Source organism: Ursus maritimus, unplaced genomic scaffold (assembly GCF_017311325.1).
Source record: "Ursus maritimus isolate PB19 unplaced genomic scaffold, ASM1731132v1 scaffold_14, whole genome shotgun sequence".
Classification (NCBI taxonomy): domain Eukaryota; kingdom Metazoa; phylum Chordata; class Mammalia; order Carnivora; family Ursidae; genus Ursus; species Ursus maritimus.
Window position 1 is genome coordinate 19,238,279 of NW_024423786.1, and position 14,619 is coordinate 19,252,897.

General features: G+C 44.3%; 1 protein-coding gene across 5 annotated transcripts in view; it reads left to right on the plus strand.

Moving 5' to 3' along the window:
* Positions 1-14,619, plus strand: part of SHQ1 (SHQ1, H/ACA ribonucleoprotein assembly factor) — a 326,624-nt gene that overhangs the window by 94,420 nt on the left and 217,585 nt on the right. For 3 of the 5 annotated variants that reach the window (XM_040628549.1, XM_040628550.1, XM_040628552.1), the window contains exon 11: positions 12,256-12,345. The exons of 1 other annotated variant lie outside the window; for it this stretch is intronic. In XM_040628549.1, coding sequence (XP_040484483.1) covers positions 12,256-12,345 — 90 coding nt within the window. Of the gene's footprint in view, positions 1-5,869; positions 6,601-12,255; positions 12,346-14,619 lie in introns of those variants that run through there. One more of the 5 variants, XM_008703143.2, reaches the window with a different exon arrangement.

Here is a 14,619-nt window from a genome sequence, read left to right on the forward strand (position 1 = left end):
AGAAGCGAAGAACGAGGCATGGGACAGGTTCTCCCTCGGAGGCTTAGAAGGGTCTTCTAGCATCTAGAACTGTAAGACAAGAAATTTCTGTTGTTTAAGCCACCAGTTTGTGGTAGTTTGTTGTGTCCTAGGAAACTAATACCGGGCGTTTTCAGAAAATTATCCTGCTGATCCGTAGACTACATGTTAATTTGCATAGCCCAGGCCCAGAGAGGTATTACGTCAAGTTGGAAATAGGGTGAAAAGTGATTTCACTGGCCCAAACTCAATATGGCTTAAATAACTTGCAGTATTTTCTGTGTTAAATAGCTTCTTGTTTAAAGAAATGGATTGTTTCTGTTACTGACTGAGCTGGAGGCGGTTTTCACTGGTCTAGTGTAACAGCGCACAACTCTCTGTTCATCTGTGCATCAGCAGGTACTCGTGTTTCATGGCAGCTCTCAAGAGAGGACTGTCACCAGCAACTTCTTCTTAAAGCTAATGCATTCTCTTTGACATCGGGCTCCATGAGTGTGTTTTGTGCAGGGGATTCTGAAGTTTGGAACTGGTTCTTTTCAATAGACAGGAATTAGTATTATATGCCATTATCATCAATAGCTTTTAAAAAGAAAGTTTGTCCCCAGACAGAACCTGGGGTGTGTGTGTGTGTGTGTGTGTGTGTGTGTGTCCTTTGAAATTAAAAGGCCAAGTCAGTGTATTCCATCATCTGGTATGAAATGTTTGTTGAATTGCCACACTGGCGCCCCGTCTTACATTATCAGTTGCCGGCTCTAGTGTCAGTATGTCATGCCTGGCAGGTTAGTGGGTTTTGGCAGAGGAAATGAAACCTAGTCAGTTACTACGAGATTTATAGTAGATCTGCTATTGCAGGAAGTGGTGAAAAGTTGATTGATATTTGGAGACAAAACTCTACAACAAGAAACAGGATGTGTGCTTTCTATTTATACCCAGGTTTTCCTACGTTTTAGGACTCCTTTGTACTTTGTTTTGGCTGTTTCATAAGGCCATGCAGTCCACCCCCCCTTTAACTCAGTCACCAAAATATAAAATAATTGAGGAAATTTTCTATTAGCTTAGCCATGGTAAAGGCACGTACTTCCAGCTGTTACTGGTACTCTTTCATGGTAGTGGTATTTACTGGGACTTGTCAAAGAGCCGTTTTTAATTTTTAAAAAATCCTCCAAAGAGGATATTATTTCACATATACAAACAGAATGAAAGCTTTTTTTAAAATTACATGGTAGGATTACAATTCCAAAAACTTTCTAAGGAAAACCTGTCTTGAGTATTTTATTAAAATATGACATTACTGTGATCCAGTTGTCGTGTCTCTTTCAAAGGGTGAATCTCTTCACTCCTGTTTGAATACATTCTTAACAAATAGGTGCTCTTCACTTAGCTATAAAATACATACCATAAGTACAACTCATAACTCAGTGTTTTCACTGCTTTGTATCTGACTGTACCTGGTTTTTGTAAGCCTTCTGGTTAACTAATAATGTCACTCGACAAAGCTTTTTAGTATGAACTAGCTGTCTGTTTTCAGTGTGACAGTGAAAAACCGCTAACTACATTAAATGAGGTGCTTTCTGAAATGGAAAGGGCCATTGTGGAGTTAGGTTCTAGAATTTACAAGGAGTGGCAGACTTAGAACCAACTCTAATTGTACCAGTGGTTGAAAGAACAAAAAGGCTCCTCTTTCATGACTTAATTTTTTTCCTCCAAATGAATAGGTTTTTTTTTTATTGCAAACAATGATTGCTAAGTTATCTGCATAAAATAATTGAATAGAAACAAACCCAACTTTCATTCCTTGGACCATTAGGTCGCATTCTACATCAATGATGTTTTGAAATTTTTAATTCCATTTTATTCTATCATTCTTTAGGTGAAGAATTCAGAATGCTTCTTCCATAAACTTAAGGTTTCTATCACAACTTTATTATTAATTTAGGAAATTAGCCAGCTTGAGGTAGTAGTAAAAGTGGGATTAATAAGAAATGGTGATGAATCAGCATGGTGAAGAATCATAAATAAACATAGAATTCATTTTTTACATAACTTTTTTAAAAAAAATATTTATTTCAGAGAGAGAAAGAGCACGAGTGGGAAGGGCAGAGGGAGAGAGAGTATCTCGAGCCAACTCTGTGCTGAGCATGGAGGCCAACGTGGAGCTTGATTGCATGACCCTGAGGTCATGACCTGAGCTGAAACCAAGAGTGGGATGCTTAACTGACTGTGCCACCAAGACACCCCCATTTTTTTTTTTTTACATATTTTATATAAACGGGTCACTTTAAACGTAATATAGCACTTAAAGTGAGAAACAAACTGAAGGATAGAAATTCTTATTACCCAGTAACAAGCACAAGTCCTGTTAGGGTCACATGGCTCGTCTGGGCCACTTTCCTGCCTGTCAGAGTGGATCCTTTTTAGTCTCACATATGTGGGGCATACTGGGTCTGAAAAGAGCCAGGATTACAGGTGAGTGGCTTTGAAATTCCAAATTTGTTCTGTTATCCATGACAGATACAGTATAGTAGACAATAACAAAGATGCAGATAGTTTCACCTTCAGAACGGACACATCTGCTCTCTTCACTGTATCCACAAAAATAATCCAGATGTTTTCTTCCAGCCCTAAGCCTCTGTAGTTGAGGCTCAGATGCGTACTTCATTGAAGCTTGCTAAGCTAAAGCCATCAGTGTTTGCAGACTTCCGTGCTTGTCAGAACTTGCTCATTTGGAAGATGTTGAATAGAGCTCCAACTGGGGAGAAGTGAAGAATGTGGTCTTAGGACAGGAAACTTTTCAGAGCCTGGATGTTCGTGGGAGGCCCTGTGGCAGAGGAGGGAGCGCACTGGAATTCTAAGGCATGTGTTTCCGGTCTTGACTGCGCCTTGATAGCTGGGTAAACTTCAACTGATCTCTTACCCCTCCAGGCTTCTGTTTGTCATCTGTAAAGCAGACAAAGATGAAACTGACCCATGACGTTGTCATTTGGAGCGAGTGTTTGTGGAACATCATCTTTCATATATTGTCGGAAGTATTTGTCGTGGCTTGTAAGAATGTGCGATGTATGGTCAGTGAAGTAAGAGCTTTTATTTAAAATTTTATTTCTAATGTTATGATTTAGTAAGAGGCATTGTCTTCTTTCCCAGATTCCTTGCTGTTTATCTCTTAAAGGTGCAGGTCACTACCCCGAGGGGACCTGCCTCAGGGAAGAAGAAGGCAGTGAACTAGCTCCTGGGCTGACGGAGCTGTAGGACAGGGGTGTTTCAGACTGGTCCACTTACTCGGACCAGAGTCTTTACCAGTGGTTGTCAAGGTTTCAAAATATATGGTGAGTGGACACCCTTGACAGCTGCTTGGACATGGGTATAAATGAGGTTGCAGCCATCTTACTCCATAACCGTGCTCCTAGAGACGTCTCAAACTGGTGAGAGCATCCACAGCGTATAACCCATTGGTGAATCTTAAGCTGACTTCAGCTGCTCTTATCCTAGTTTTTCTCTTTACCCTAGCCACCTGCCCTTTTCTAAGCTCTGGGAATTCCAGCACTGACCCTCGGGTTCGCTTGCATATGAGAAAGTTGCCCTCAGTGATGGCTGTTGCCCATGGCCATTCACCCCACTCGCTATACTGCGCACCCGCCCTTGAGCACTGACTGCGGAGGGGCAGCAGGGCGGATGGAGCTTCCCTGCACAAAGCCATTATTACGCCACATATTCCGAAACCAAAGGGCCTCAGATACATCAAGGCACTTAGGTGAAAAATAGCACCTTTGCTCACTCGTTCCCATTGCCCCACTCGTCACTTCAGCTCCGGTGAAACGAAGCTTCATTTTCTCAATGTTATGGGATGGACTGCTCTTTTAGAAGTGAACTCATCTTGTGAACTCACCCTCCTCCAGTGTGTCTCCAAGCCACTAAATGTTCTGTACGCTCATTTCACCTTTGAACTTAGAGAAACACAGAAGCCATGTCAGCGTGCTGACCACTTTCACTCACTGCCACCCGTTTCCTCTGTCACTTCAGATATCCCTCTCTGGGAGTGTGAAGACAGGGTTTTTGGACACCTGCAGTAGACTTTTCGTTGCTTCTTTCATAACAAAAGGAAAATAACTAATTCATCCAAGTTAATTAAAAAGCTTTATTTAGTATAATGTAACATTACAAATTTAGAAAAATACCCTCTGACATAACATGAAACGGTGTTCTGATAAAATAAAAAGCACTTCATGCTGCTCTTTATAGTACTGCATTTTATTTTTTGTATATTTAAAAATTTGGAAAAGGTATTAACGTTCACAGAGGTTTAAAAAATAATATGCAGTGAAAAGGCTCCCTCTTGCCATTCTCCTCCTCCACCTTTCTAGTTCCCCTTTTTCCCCCACGTAAGCTAGTGTTTTCTATAGCTTTCCAGAGTTAATTGAGAAGTATAATAGCAAATAGACGTGTTTATATTTCTTTCTCGTTTTTTAACGTAAAAGGTAGCATATACATATGGCGTGCCTTTTGTTGTTGCTGTGATACAGTATATCTGGCTTAGCCCAGGGGACAGCTTCGTTCCTTACGCAGCCGTAGACTCTTCCTTTGCGTGAAGAGTCCATAACTTATTCAACCAGTCCCATAGTCAGGGGCATTTCGTTGTTTCCCATTTTGGGGTATTAAAAACAGTGCCGGAGGCTATAGGCCTCTGTCCTATAGCCTATGTGTTTAACTTCCAGATGTGGATTGCTGGGTCAAGGGTATGTACATTTTCAGTTGTGTAAGTTATTGCCAACTTCTCCTTCACAGGCGTCAGACTTGTTTAATTTCTTACCAGCAGTGTAGGGAGGTGCCTTTCCCCCCACAGCCTTGCTAGTCGTGCTATCTAATGTTTGGGTATTTGCCACTATGATAAATGAAAATCGTATCTCAGTGTGACTTGAGTTTATACTTCTCTTATTGGACTGGAGTCGAACGTCTTATCATATGTTTAAGAGGCATTTATATTTCCTTTTGTGGGAATTGTCTGCTTATGTCTTTTGTCCATTTTTCTGGTGAGTTGTTATATCCGTTTTTAAGAACTCTGTTGGGGAGGGGCGCCTGGGTGGCTCAGTCCTTAAGCGTCTGCCTTCGGCTCAGGGCGTGATCCCAGAGTCCTGGGATCAAGCCCCACATCAGGCTCCTCCACTGGGAGCCTGCTTCTTCCTCTTCCACTCCCCGTGCTTGTGTTCCCTCTCTGACTGGCTGTCTCTCTCTCTGTCAAATAAATAAATAAAATCTTGAAAAAAAAAAGAAAAGAACTCTGTTGGGGAGATTAGGCCTTGCTCCGTGACATGAGTTGCCAATATTTTTCTCAGTTTTGTATTAGCCTTTTGACTTTATGATGTTCTGTCTTGTTGTTTTGTCTTATAGACTTTTTTTTAAAAATTGAATTTGTCAGTCTTTTATGGCTTCTGGATTTTTTTTTCAAGATTTTATTTATTTATTTGGCAGAAAGCACAAGCAGAGGGAGTGGCAGGAGGAGAGGGAGAAAAGGCTTCCCGCTGAACAGGGAGCCCTCCATGGGGCTTGATCCCAGGACCCTGGGATCATGACCTGAGCTGAAGGCAGACACTTAACTGACTGAGCCACCCGGGCACGCCATGGCTGCTGGATTTTAAGTCATAGTTAGAAAGGGTTTCCTCATTCTAGGGTCATAAAGGGAATCTCCTGCATTTCCTTGTAATACTCCATTTGCTCCATTTTTTTTTACATTTATACCTTTGATCTGTTTGGGGATTTATCTTGGTGTGTCACGTGAAGTATGGATCCAACTTTATTTTGTTGTTCCTGGGCCAATTAATGAATAGTCCTTACATTTCTTCTTCGAATGGCTTTCAAGGTCCAAAAAGTTGGCAGCTCTTGCAGAAGCCTTAAAGGAAGTGCCCCTGACAAAGGCCCAGCTGGGACTAGACCTGGAAGAACTGGAAGCCGCAGCACTTCTTGTGCAGGAGGAAGAAACTGTGTTAAAAGCAGCCCGGTCCGTTTCCAGGCAGCAGACCCCTTCCTCCAGTCCTGAGACGAGTGATTCTGAGGAATCAGACAGCACCACGTCCTCTGAGACTGAAGGCTCGGACTCAGAACGAGGGGAGCTCACAGAGAGTGAATCTGAGACAGCAGATCCCCTGCGAGGCCCCTCTCTGGAGGGAAGCAGCACCCTTCTTATTGTGGACGGTGGGGTGTGCAGAAACTCAGCCACCGCGACATCGAATGGCAGTCCCGGAAAGCCACCTTCCTCCTCCCAGGCCCTTGGAGGGTCCGGGCCACTGATAGATGAGCTTGGAGAGCACCTGAACTCGACCGTTCAAGTTTCTGAACCCGAGGACTCGGCTACTGGAAGCCACAGCAGCGTGCGGGCCAGAGATGACCAGCAAACACCAAGTGATTGACTGCAAGTGGTCTTCCCCGCCATTGAGAATTACGTCAGATTTGGTTTCCTTTACTGAAGGATAATTCTTCATTTTCACTTTGTCCTTTTTCTTAGTGTATACAACACTGTTTTTCAATGAGCTGATGTTGTTACCTGTTGGTTTCCTTGGTACAACTTTAAAAATAAAGTTTTAAAGTATTTTTGCCAAAGCGTAATTAATATTGAAGGTGAAATAACAGTTCAGCCAGAATCTCTAGAATGTAGAGCCCATTAACGTGGTTTTCTTCAAGATTTGATTTTTAAGTAACCTCTACACCCAACGTGGGGCTCGAACTCACAACCCTGAGATCAAAAGTCACAAGCTCTACCAGCCAGCCAGGCGCTCCCATTAATATTTTTAGTAGCCTCACCAAGGTATACTTGACATACAATAAACTGCATGTACTTAAAGTGTACAATGTGGTAAGTGTTGACATATATATGCATGAGATGAAATGATCACTGCAGCCAAGATTCTGTACTTACCCATCATTCCCAAGTGTCCTCGTCCCCCTTCGCTACCCCTCTCCCCTACCCCCACATACCACACACCCCTCCGTTCCCCAGCAAGCACTGATTTGCTCTGACACTGAACATTAGTTTGTGTCTCCTAGGATTTAATGTAAATTGAATTTATAGTAATATGTACTCTCTTAAAAATTAGGCTTATTTCACTCACTATAATTATTTTCAGATTTGTTGATGTAGCATGTATTCAAGAGGGCATTTTTAAAAAGGTTTTTGTTTTTTCCTCAATCTGAGTAGTATTTCATTGAATAGATTTTTCCATTCACCTACTGATGGACATTTGGGTTGTTTCCAGCTTTTGGCTGTTACAAATAAAGCTGTTACGAACATTTGTGTGCAAGTCTTTGTGTGGACATATGCTTGCATTTCTCTTAGGTAAATATCCAGTGGTGGGATGGCTGAGCCGTATGGTACGTGTATGTTTAACAGTTTAAGAAACTGCCAGACTGTGTCCCAACATGGCCATACCAGTTCACGTTTCCACCGGTAGTGAATGAGAGTTCCAGGCCCTGCACATTCTTGTCATTGCTGAGTGTGATCCATTTTTACCATTTTAATAGGAGTGACGTGATATCTCACTGTGGTTTTAATTTGCATTTTTTACGACTTCTGTTGGTGAGCCTCTTTTCAGACGCTTATTTGTCATCCACAAATCTTTGGTGAAGTGTCTGTTCAAATCCCTTGCCATGTTTTTTTTAAGCTGGGTTGCTTGCTTTCTTATTTTTGAGTTTTGAGAGTTCTTTATAAATTCTGGATACAGATCCTCATTATGAGTCATCTTTGCACACCTTGTAACCTTCGATTGGGTGCCTCACATTGTAAATTTCACCTTGCTGAATACATAGTCTTACCTTCTTCAGCTTTGTTTGGGGATGCAGTTAAGTTACTTAGAAATAGTTTGATCTTTGTGCGTCTTGCTTGTGTAGTTTGTTAGGCGGGTCTGGAACAGTGTTCAGTCTAGGATGAACTGTTTCCCGGTACTAAGGAAAGATTTTCCCATGCCTCCGGGACTACAAATTCTCCAGTCTGGGTGATGGAAGTAGGCATCTGTGTGAATGCTGAGTGCTGTTCCCTCTAATGCTTTCAGACCGTGCTTTCCCAGGATGACATGGTCTCAGCAGTAAGTACTCTCACCAGTATTAGAGGGGCCTTCTCCAGATACCTGGCCTCTGCAGCTCTCTCCTCTCTGGTCCTCTGTCCGGCAAATGCTGGCTGCCTCGGTCTCCCCTCATCCTCAGCTCTGTCTCAACTCCGGAGTCCACTGGAGTCCCTCATGCAGCCTGGACAGTGTCTGTACCATGACACAGCTCACTGTGTTTGTTTCCCATCTCTCAGAATCACTGTCTTTCATTGCCTGACATCCAGTGTCTTGAAAACCATTGTTACATGTACTGTTCCTGGTTTTTTTGGTTATGTTGGGTGGGAGACTAAATCTGGTGTTTATTACTCCGTCTTGATTGGAATTCTAAGTCTCCATTAATGTTTTAAATGTGAATTTTCCCACTTGAGTGTAAGCTCCCAGGGAGCGGGTTCTGTGTCGTGTCTGGTTACCACTGAATCATCAGTGCCCATATTCTCAGCGCTCCATAAATATTTGCTGAATGAATGAACAAATGAAATAAACCAATTTGCTCTGGGGAGGAAATGAAATGAAATCTGATCTGTATTAATCGCAGTAGCATTTTTATTTCAAGAAGGGGTATGCTCCCTTTTACTCTAGGTTTATATAGGTTGCGAGTATTTGTATTTCCAATATAAATTTCAGTTTGTATTAACAGGATAGTTGGGGTGACTGTGCCATTTGACACGCATGTTAACTCCTGAACACTCTAACAGCTTTGTCGGAATATGTTCAAGACTTTTCTCAGGCTCCCTGGAGAGCTTCAAAATCCCTATGACCATTGAAAATGCATTTCTTCTCAGTGGCACATTACTTGAAGCCAGTTTGAAAATGCATTATCTGTTACTCTCCTCGTTCACTTCTGCTAACGTCAAGTTAAGCAGATCCACTCTTGTCTAAAAGTTTAAAGCCATGGAAATTCTTCCTTCTACCAACTCTGTCCTTATTTAGTTATCTACACAGGATCTCCTTCTGTGAAGCTTGCCATGGGTGGAAAAACCTGTTACTCCCTTCCTCAAAGAATGAGCAAACATGTCCTTCCCGGACATGTTCAGAGCAGAGGAGCTCATGAAATAACTCTCATGAGTATCAAAGACGATACGAGTGGGCGCCTTAATTTTTGACTCCGTGTCTGCCGTGTTTCCTTACCTACCCTCTCTTCGTTCACAGAGGGTTAAAGCTTTGTGATATCACATTACCCTGTCTTTGTTTAAGATGAGTTAAGAACACTACACCATGTCTGTAACCCAAAACAAGTCCAAAGGTGCTGGCTTTTATTTGATTTTTTTTTTTTAACTCAACAACCTGCCACGCAACTCTAGGGATCTCCTGTAACCATATGAGTTTCCCAAGAAGCCTGGGTGATGGGAGAAACAAATATGTTGGGGAAAGAGCAGGAGAGGACCTCGGCGACTGGTCAGAGCTCAGTGGAAGGAACTAAGGCTTTGGGGTTGATGAGGTGAGGAGGTGAGTTCCAGAGCTAGAGCTCAGGTGTGACCAGCCTGCAAAGGGGTAACACCCACCTCCTTCCTTTTGGAAATGGGAATAGAACTATTTTCTTGCTTATCTTAAAGAATGATGAGACTGTATGTTCAAAACACTTTATGTACTGGAAAGTATTAAACCAACATGAGGGTTTCTTACTCTTCTCTGACTTCCCAGAGCTGAACAGGGCTCTGTTCAGCTACCTGACAACAGGTCACTGGGGGAGCCGGCACTGTGAAAATGAGTCAGCCCTGGTAATCGCTCCAGAGGCATGCCAGTGGTAAAAGTCTACACAGTTCAGCAGATTAGAGAGAAATATTAATTATGTCAATGAATCACAGCACTGCCTCATCTTCTGGGTTCGCATTATCATTGACCTATTTTTCTGTGTTCTGTCTCTCCTCTCCCATTATCCTTGAAGAATAATCCAGGGCCTTGCCGTGGGCATGATGGGTTTTAGGTGCCAGTAACTCTGCTGATATCATCTTTCACTGGCACAGGATTAATTTACAAATGAGACAGGGCTGCTCCCTACCACTTTCTAAGTTAGTTGAACAGCTGGGGGGCGGTTTTCACACCTGCTAGTGGAAAATCCACTTTGGTTGTATGGATCAAATTCTATGACGGAGACCTGGAGGAAGGAGAGACAGGGTCAAGTTTTCTCCGCTCTAAGGCTTCATAAAAAAAAATTGTTTTTATCAGAGGGCCCTGGATATCTATTTAGTTTCAAAGAAATTTTTATTATCTTATTATCTTATAACTAGAAATTGCCCCATGCAGTCAGTAGTGACAAAGACACCTCTAAAAGAAAATAGAAATGAGTTGAAGACAATGTAGGAACTAAACCTTACTCAAAAGTATACCGAATCTTCATAATGTATTACAACATATTCGAAGTTGCAAAAGTCCCCTCATATCAACTGATCGGTTATGTAATGACGCTGCATGTCAGGTGGGTTGAAGTGAAACTTCATAAACAGATCTGTTTGGTCAGGCATCTCCATGAGAGCGAATCAAAAACTGCAAACGTTTCCTTAACATCATTCCGTCTGAATCCCCGACGGAATTCTTGTTTGTGATCTGCTCCCTTTCCCGGCCCTTCTCCACGCGCGTTATATATAGTTTCAATCCATACCAAGTGAAGGAAGCATTGATTAGGCTTGATTTAAGGCAGCAAGTGATAAATGCAGCTGGAAATTGATCCATGCCTCTCAAGTGACTGGGGCACAGCTATCCACAGTTGACACAACTCTTGTCTCAAGGCTGGAGAAAACAAACAGGGAAACACATGTCAGACAGATAAATGACTTCGCTGTTTTGAGTTCTCCGTGGAGGCCATTTGTTTTCCTAGATAAGGAAGACTGCTCTCCAAAGTCATGAAAAGATAAGCTGGAGGAAAAGGATGAATGTGGAATTGGATGCCTGAGCCCTTGGAAAAAAACGGACAGAGAGGATTTACCTCCGGGAAGAATCTTGCTAGGAGGCTCTGCTCTGTGCTGTCCTTTCATCCCAGGGGCGCTGCAGGCAGTGAGCTCGCCATGCCAGCCCTGCTCCAGCGAGGCCCGCGTGCTCAAGGCTCTGTCTCCGGGATCGGCAGTGATGGCAGGGGTATGCTGTGGTCCAAGTTCTCTCCAGGGACACGTATCCCAACGGCTCTCCTTCGAGTGAGCAGTCAGGGGAAAGAACAGCGGGAATGGCTGAGTGACTCGAGAGCCCAGCTTACAGAATTCTTTCTGAAGTGCCAGCAGTTTGACCACTAGCCCAGAAACCGCCCCCGTCCTTCCCGAACGCAGTAGCCCTCAGGCAATCCACTGCCTCTCATGAAGCCTCTCCCACAGTACATAGTTAAATATTTACTGTATTTTTGCTTTGTGTTTTCTCACCTCAACATGTTTGCTCATGCATTGCTTTTTCTTCTCCCTGTTAGTTTGCATAGGTGGGCATTTCACCCATCCTTCACGGCCCCATTTACATGGCCCTCCTCTAGAAGGCCACCCTTCATTCTTCCTGCCTGGAACTTATTTCCCTCCTCTGAACTCCCATGGAATCGGGGCCAGGTCCCGCTAGAAGAGCCTTGAATCCAGGGAAAGCTAAAGGGATCAGAGTGGGAAGTGTGGTAACTGCAAGGCTATGCCACAGAGCATTGGGTTCCAGAATTCTTGTGTTCAGACTTCTGTAAAATTAAAATTAGAGAAAAACCCACTGTGGAATGCAGAGGGCTGCTGACATAAAGCCACCAACACTTAATTTTGCATATATAGTTGACCCTTGACGACACCGAGATTAAGGGTTGAAAATCCACATAAAACTTTTAACTCCCCAAAACGTAGCTATTAGCCTACTGTTGACCAGAAGCCTTACAATAACATAGTTAACACATATTTTGCATGTTACATGTATTACAGAATGTGTTTTTATGATAAAGTAAGCTAGAGGAGAAGGGGAGGGGGGCTGCCAGGTGGCTCAGTCCATTAAGCATCCGACTCTTGATTTTAGCGCAGGTCATGATCTCAGGGTTGGGGGATCGAGCCTCACAGAGTCTGCTTGAGACTCTCTCTCTCCGTCTTCCCTTCCCCCAACTCTCACACTCTCTTTCTCTAAATAAATAAATAAAATCTTTGAAAAAATCATAAGGAAGAGAAAATATATTTATAGTACTGTAATTGAAAAATTCTATGTGTTTTAGTGGAAACGCCCGCTTCAAAGCCGTGTTGTTAGAGGTCGCCCGGACAGGTGAGCCCACCCAGCCACCGACGCCTTTCTTTCGTAAAAGCAGGTAAGCATCAAACAAGGAAACGGACATTTCAGAATTGAAGTCTGTCCTCTAAATTGCACATACGTAGCTTCCAGACAAACTCTTTTCCTTGAGAACCAGAGTTGGGTTCATCGGAATTTTCCCGTCGTGCGTGTATTTGCCAAAAGCACGGACGTCTGGCTTGTCCAGGTGCCTCCCAGCAGCTCGTCCTCAGCTGTGGAGCAGCAGCAGCCTCGCGCGTTCTGCAGACGGTGCACCTGTGAATGAGAACGGAGACCAGACTTTACTAACAGCCGTCACGGGCTGGGCCGCTGCCTTGTGCCAGGGTCTCTGTGAGGCCTCTCTTGCTTTAAGCATGTCAAGCAGGGACTGTCTCCCCTTCAGTTCTTCTCTAGGCAGAGACCCGCCACTGGAGGAGGCCCTTCACTCTGCTCCTAGCTGACTGCATCAGAGCTGAACTTGACCCAAGGGCAGGCTGGGGCTTCTGACCCGGAAAACTTTAGAAAACCAGGGGTTTCTTCTAAGCTTCTGGCAGCATACTTGGACCATGTGAGAAGTTTTAAAGAAACACATACCCAGCCTCCTCTGCAGACAGTGGAATCGGCATCTTTTTGGTGTCTATAAACAGGCACGAGCTGGGAGAAGCAGATCTGTATTCTCCGAAATTTGCACTGGCAAGTGCAGAGCATAAAGGCCCTTAGCAGTGGTTGCTCATGGTGAGAAATGCATTGAGAAGAGTCACAAAGCAGATCTGGAGTCAGTCCTGCAAACTCAGGAAGGAGAAGAAATGTGAATTAGAAGAATCTCTGTAGCAGAGAAAATAGCAAGGAGAGGACGAAGACACCAGCTGGTCAAGGAAAAGCCAGTGGTCGGGCGCCCAAGGATGCAGACACGTGGAGTTAAGTCACATTCCTCTCTGAAATGAAGATTCAAACATATCTGCCCTGAGGTCCCACAGCAGCCTGGGATCCCCGTTTCACCATTTCATGAATCGTAGTTCCTTTCGACTTGACACCATGATTGTTCTTATTCGTGGAGTTCAGAGGCCATCCATTTCCCAGATTACTGATCAACTTGGAGGACTTTCTTATAAATAACAGGAAAACTGACCAAACTGTTTCAAACAATAAGGAGAGTTTATTATTAGTTCATGAACTGGGAAGTCCAGGCACAGAATGGATTTCAGGAGAGGCTTACCCCAGCTGCCCCATGATGGGACCAAAGCCTTGTTTCTTGTAGTTTCTCTGCTCTACCATCCTTAAGTGTTGATTTCATCCCAATTTTGACACCCTGCATATGCCCGAGGTGGCTTCCAGCAGCCCCTGCAGCTACCTCCTTTCTTATTAACATCCATCAAAAAAGAGATTATCTGTGTCCCAGCGTATCCCCCAAGTGTCCTCAGATGCAGTCTGATTGGATCCATTTAGGTAAATTCAGAATCATTCACAGTTGGCCAATAAAATGGAACGTACTGGTTGGTTTTGTCTCAGTCGTGTGGCCGTGCATGATGCTGGGGGTAGCCGTGGCAGTGCACTAGTCCGCTCTCTCTCCAAGGTGAGCTGACAGCTTCATGAAGGGGATGCGGTGTTCAGTTGGAGGCCACACTCTCTCCAGGCTGCTCCTAGCCACTGATGGGCACAACCAGGTGCTAGACCTGGGCATTCCCACCCAAAGTGGGATCCTTCCATAGGCTCTTTGCTCTAAGCTCCCTGTTGTCCTTCCAGACTTTCTGAGTTTGCATGGCTGGCTGTATGAGGTCTCCCTACCCAGTCTTCCTTTCTTCCTTCCCTCCCTCCACAAGTGCTAGTCCTCCTCACTGCCTTGGGCCCTCCTCTCCTGCTCCTTTCCTCTCTTTCTCTGAGGTTGCACTTAAAATCCTTTCTTGGCTCTTGCTTCCCGGAGGACCCACCTGAGACAGCCTAGTTATCCCAAGTACTCTGAACGAGCCTGATTTTCACAGAGAAGCTCAGCTCAGACATACTTTGCCCCACAAGTGCCTCTGGGGTGGAGATTATTCCCATGACACAGAAGAGGAGACCAGGTTCCAGGCCAAGTAACTTTGCCAGTCACCCATGCAGCAAGGGGCAGCCTTGCGTGCAAACCCCATCTTTCCCTTTGCAGCCCCAGCTCTTTCCCAACACTAGGTGCTGCCCCTTGTAGAGCCTGGTGAGGGTGAGGTGGCCTGAGTTGCCCAAGTTCATCGGGCTCCTCTGGGGATGGGGGAGGGTGAATTCCAGCGTGTGTCCCCTCTAGTGGGCTTTTCTTGAAGCATTCACACCTGCGGGGGGGGGGGGG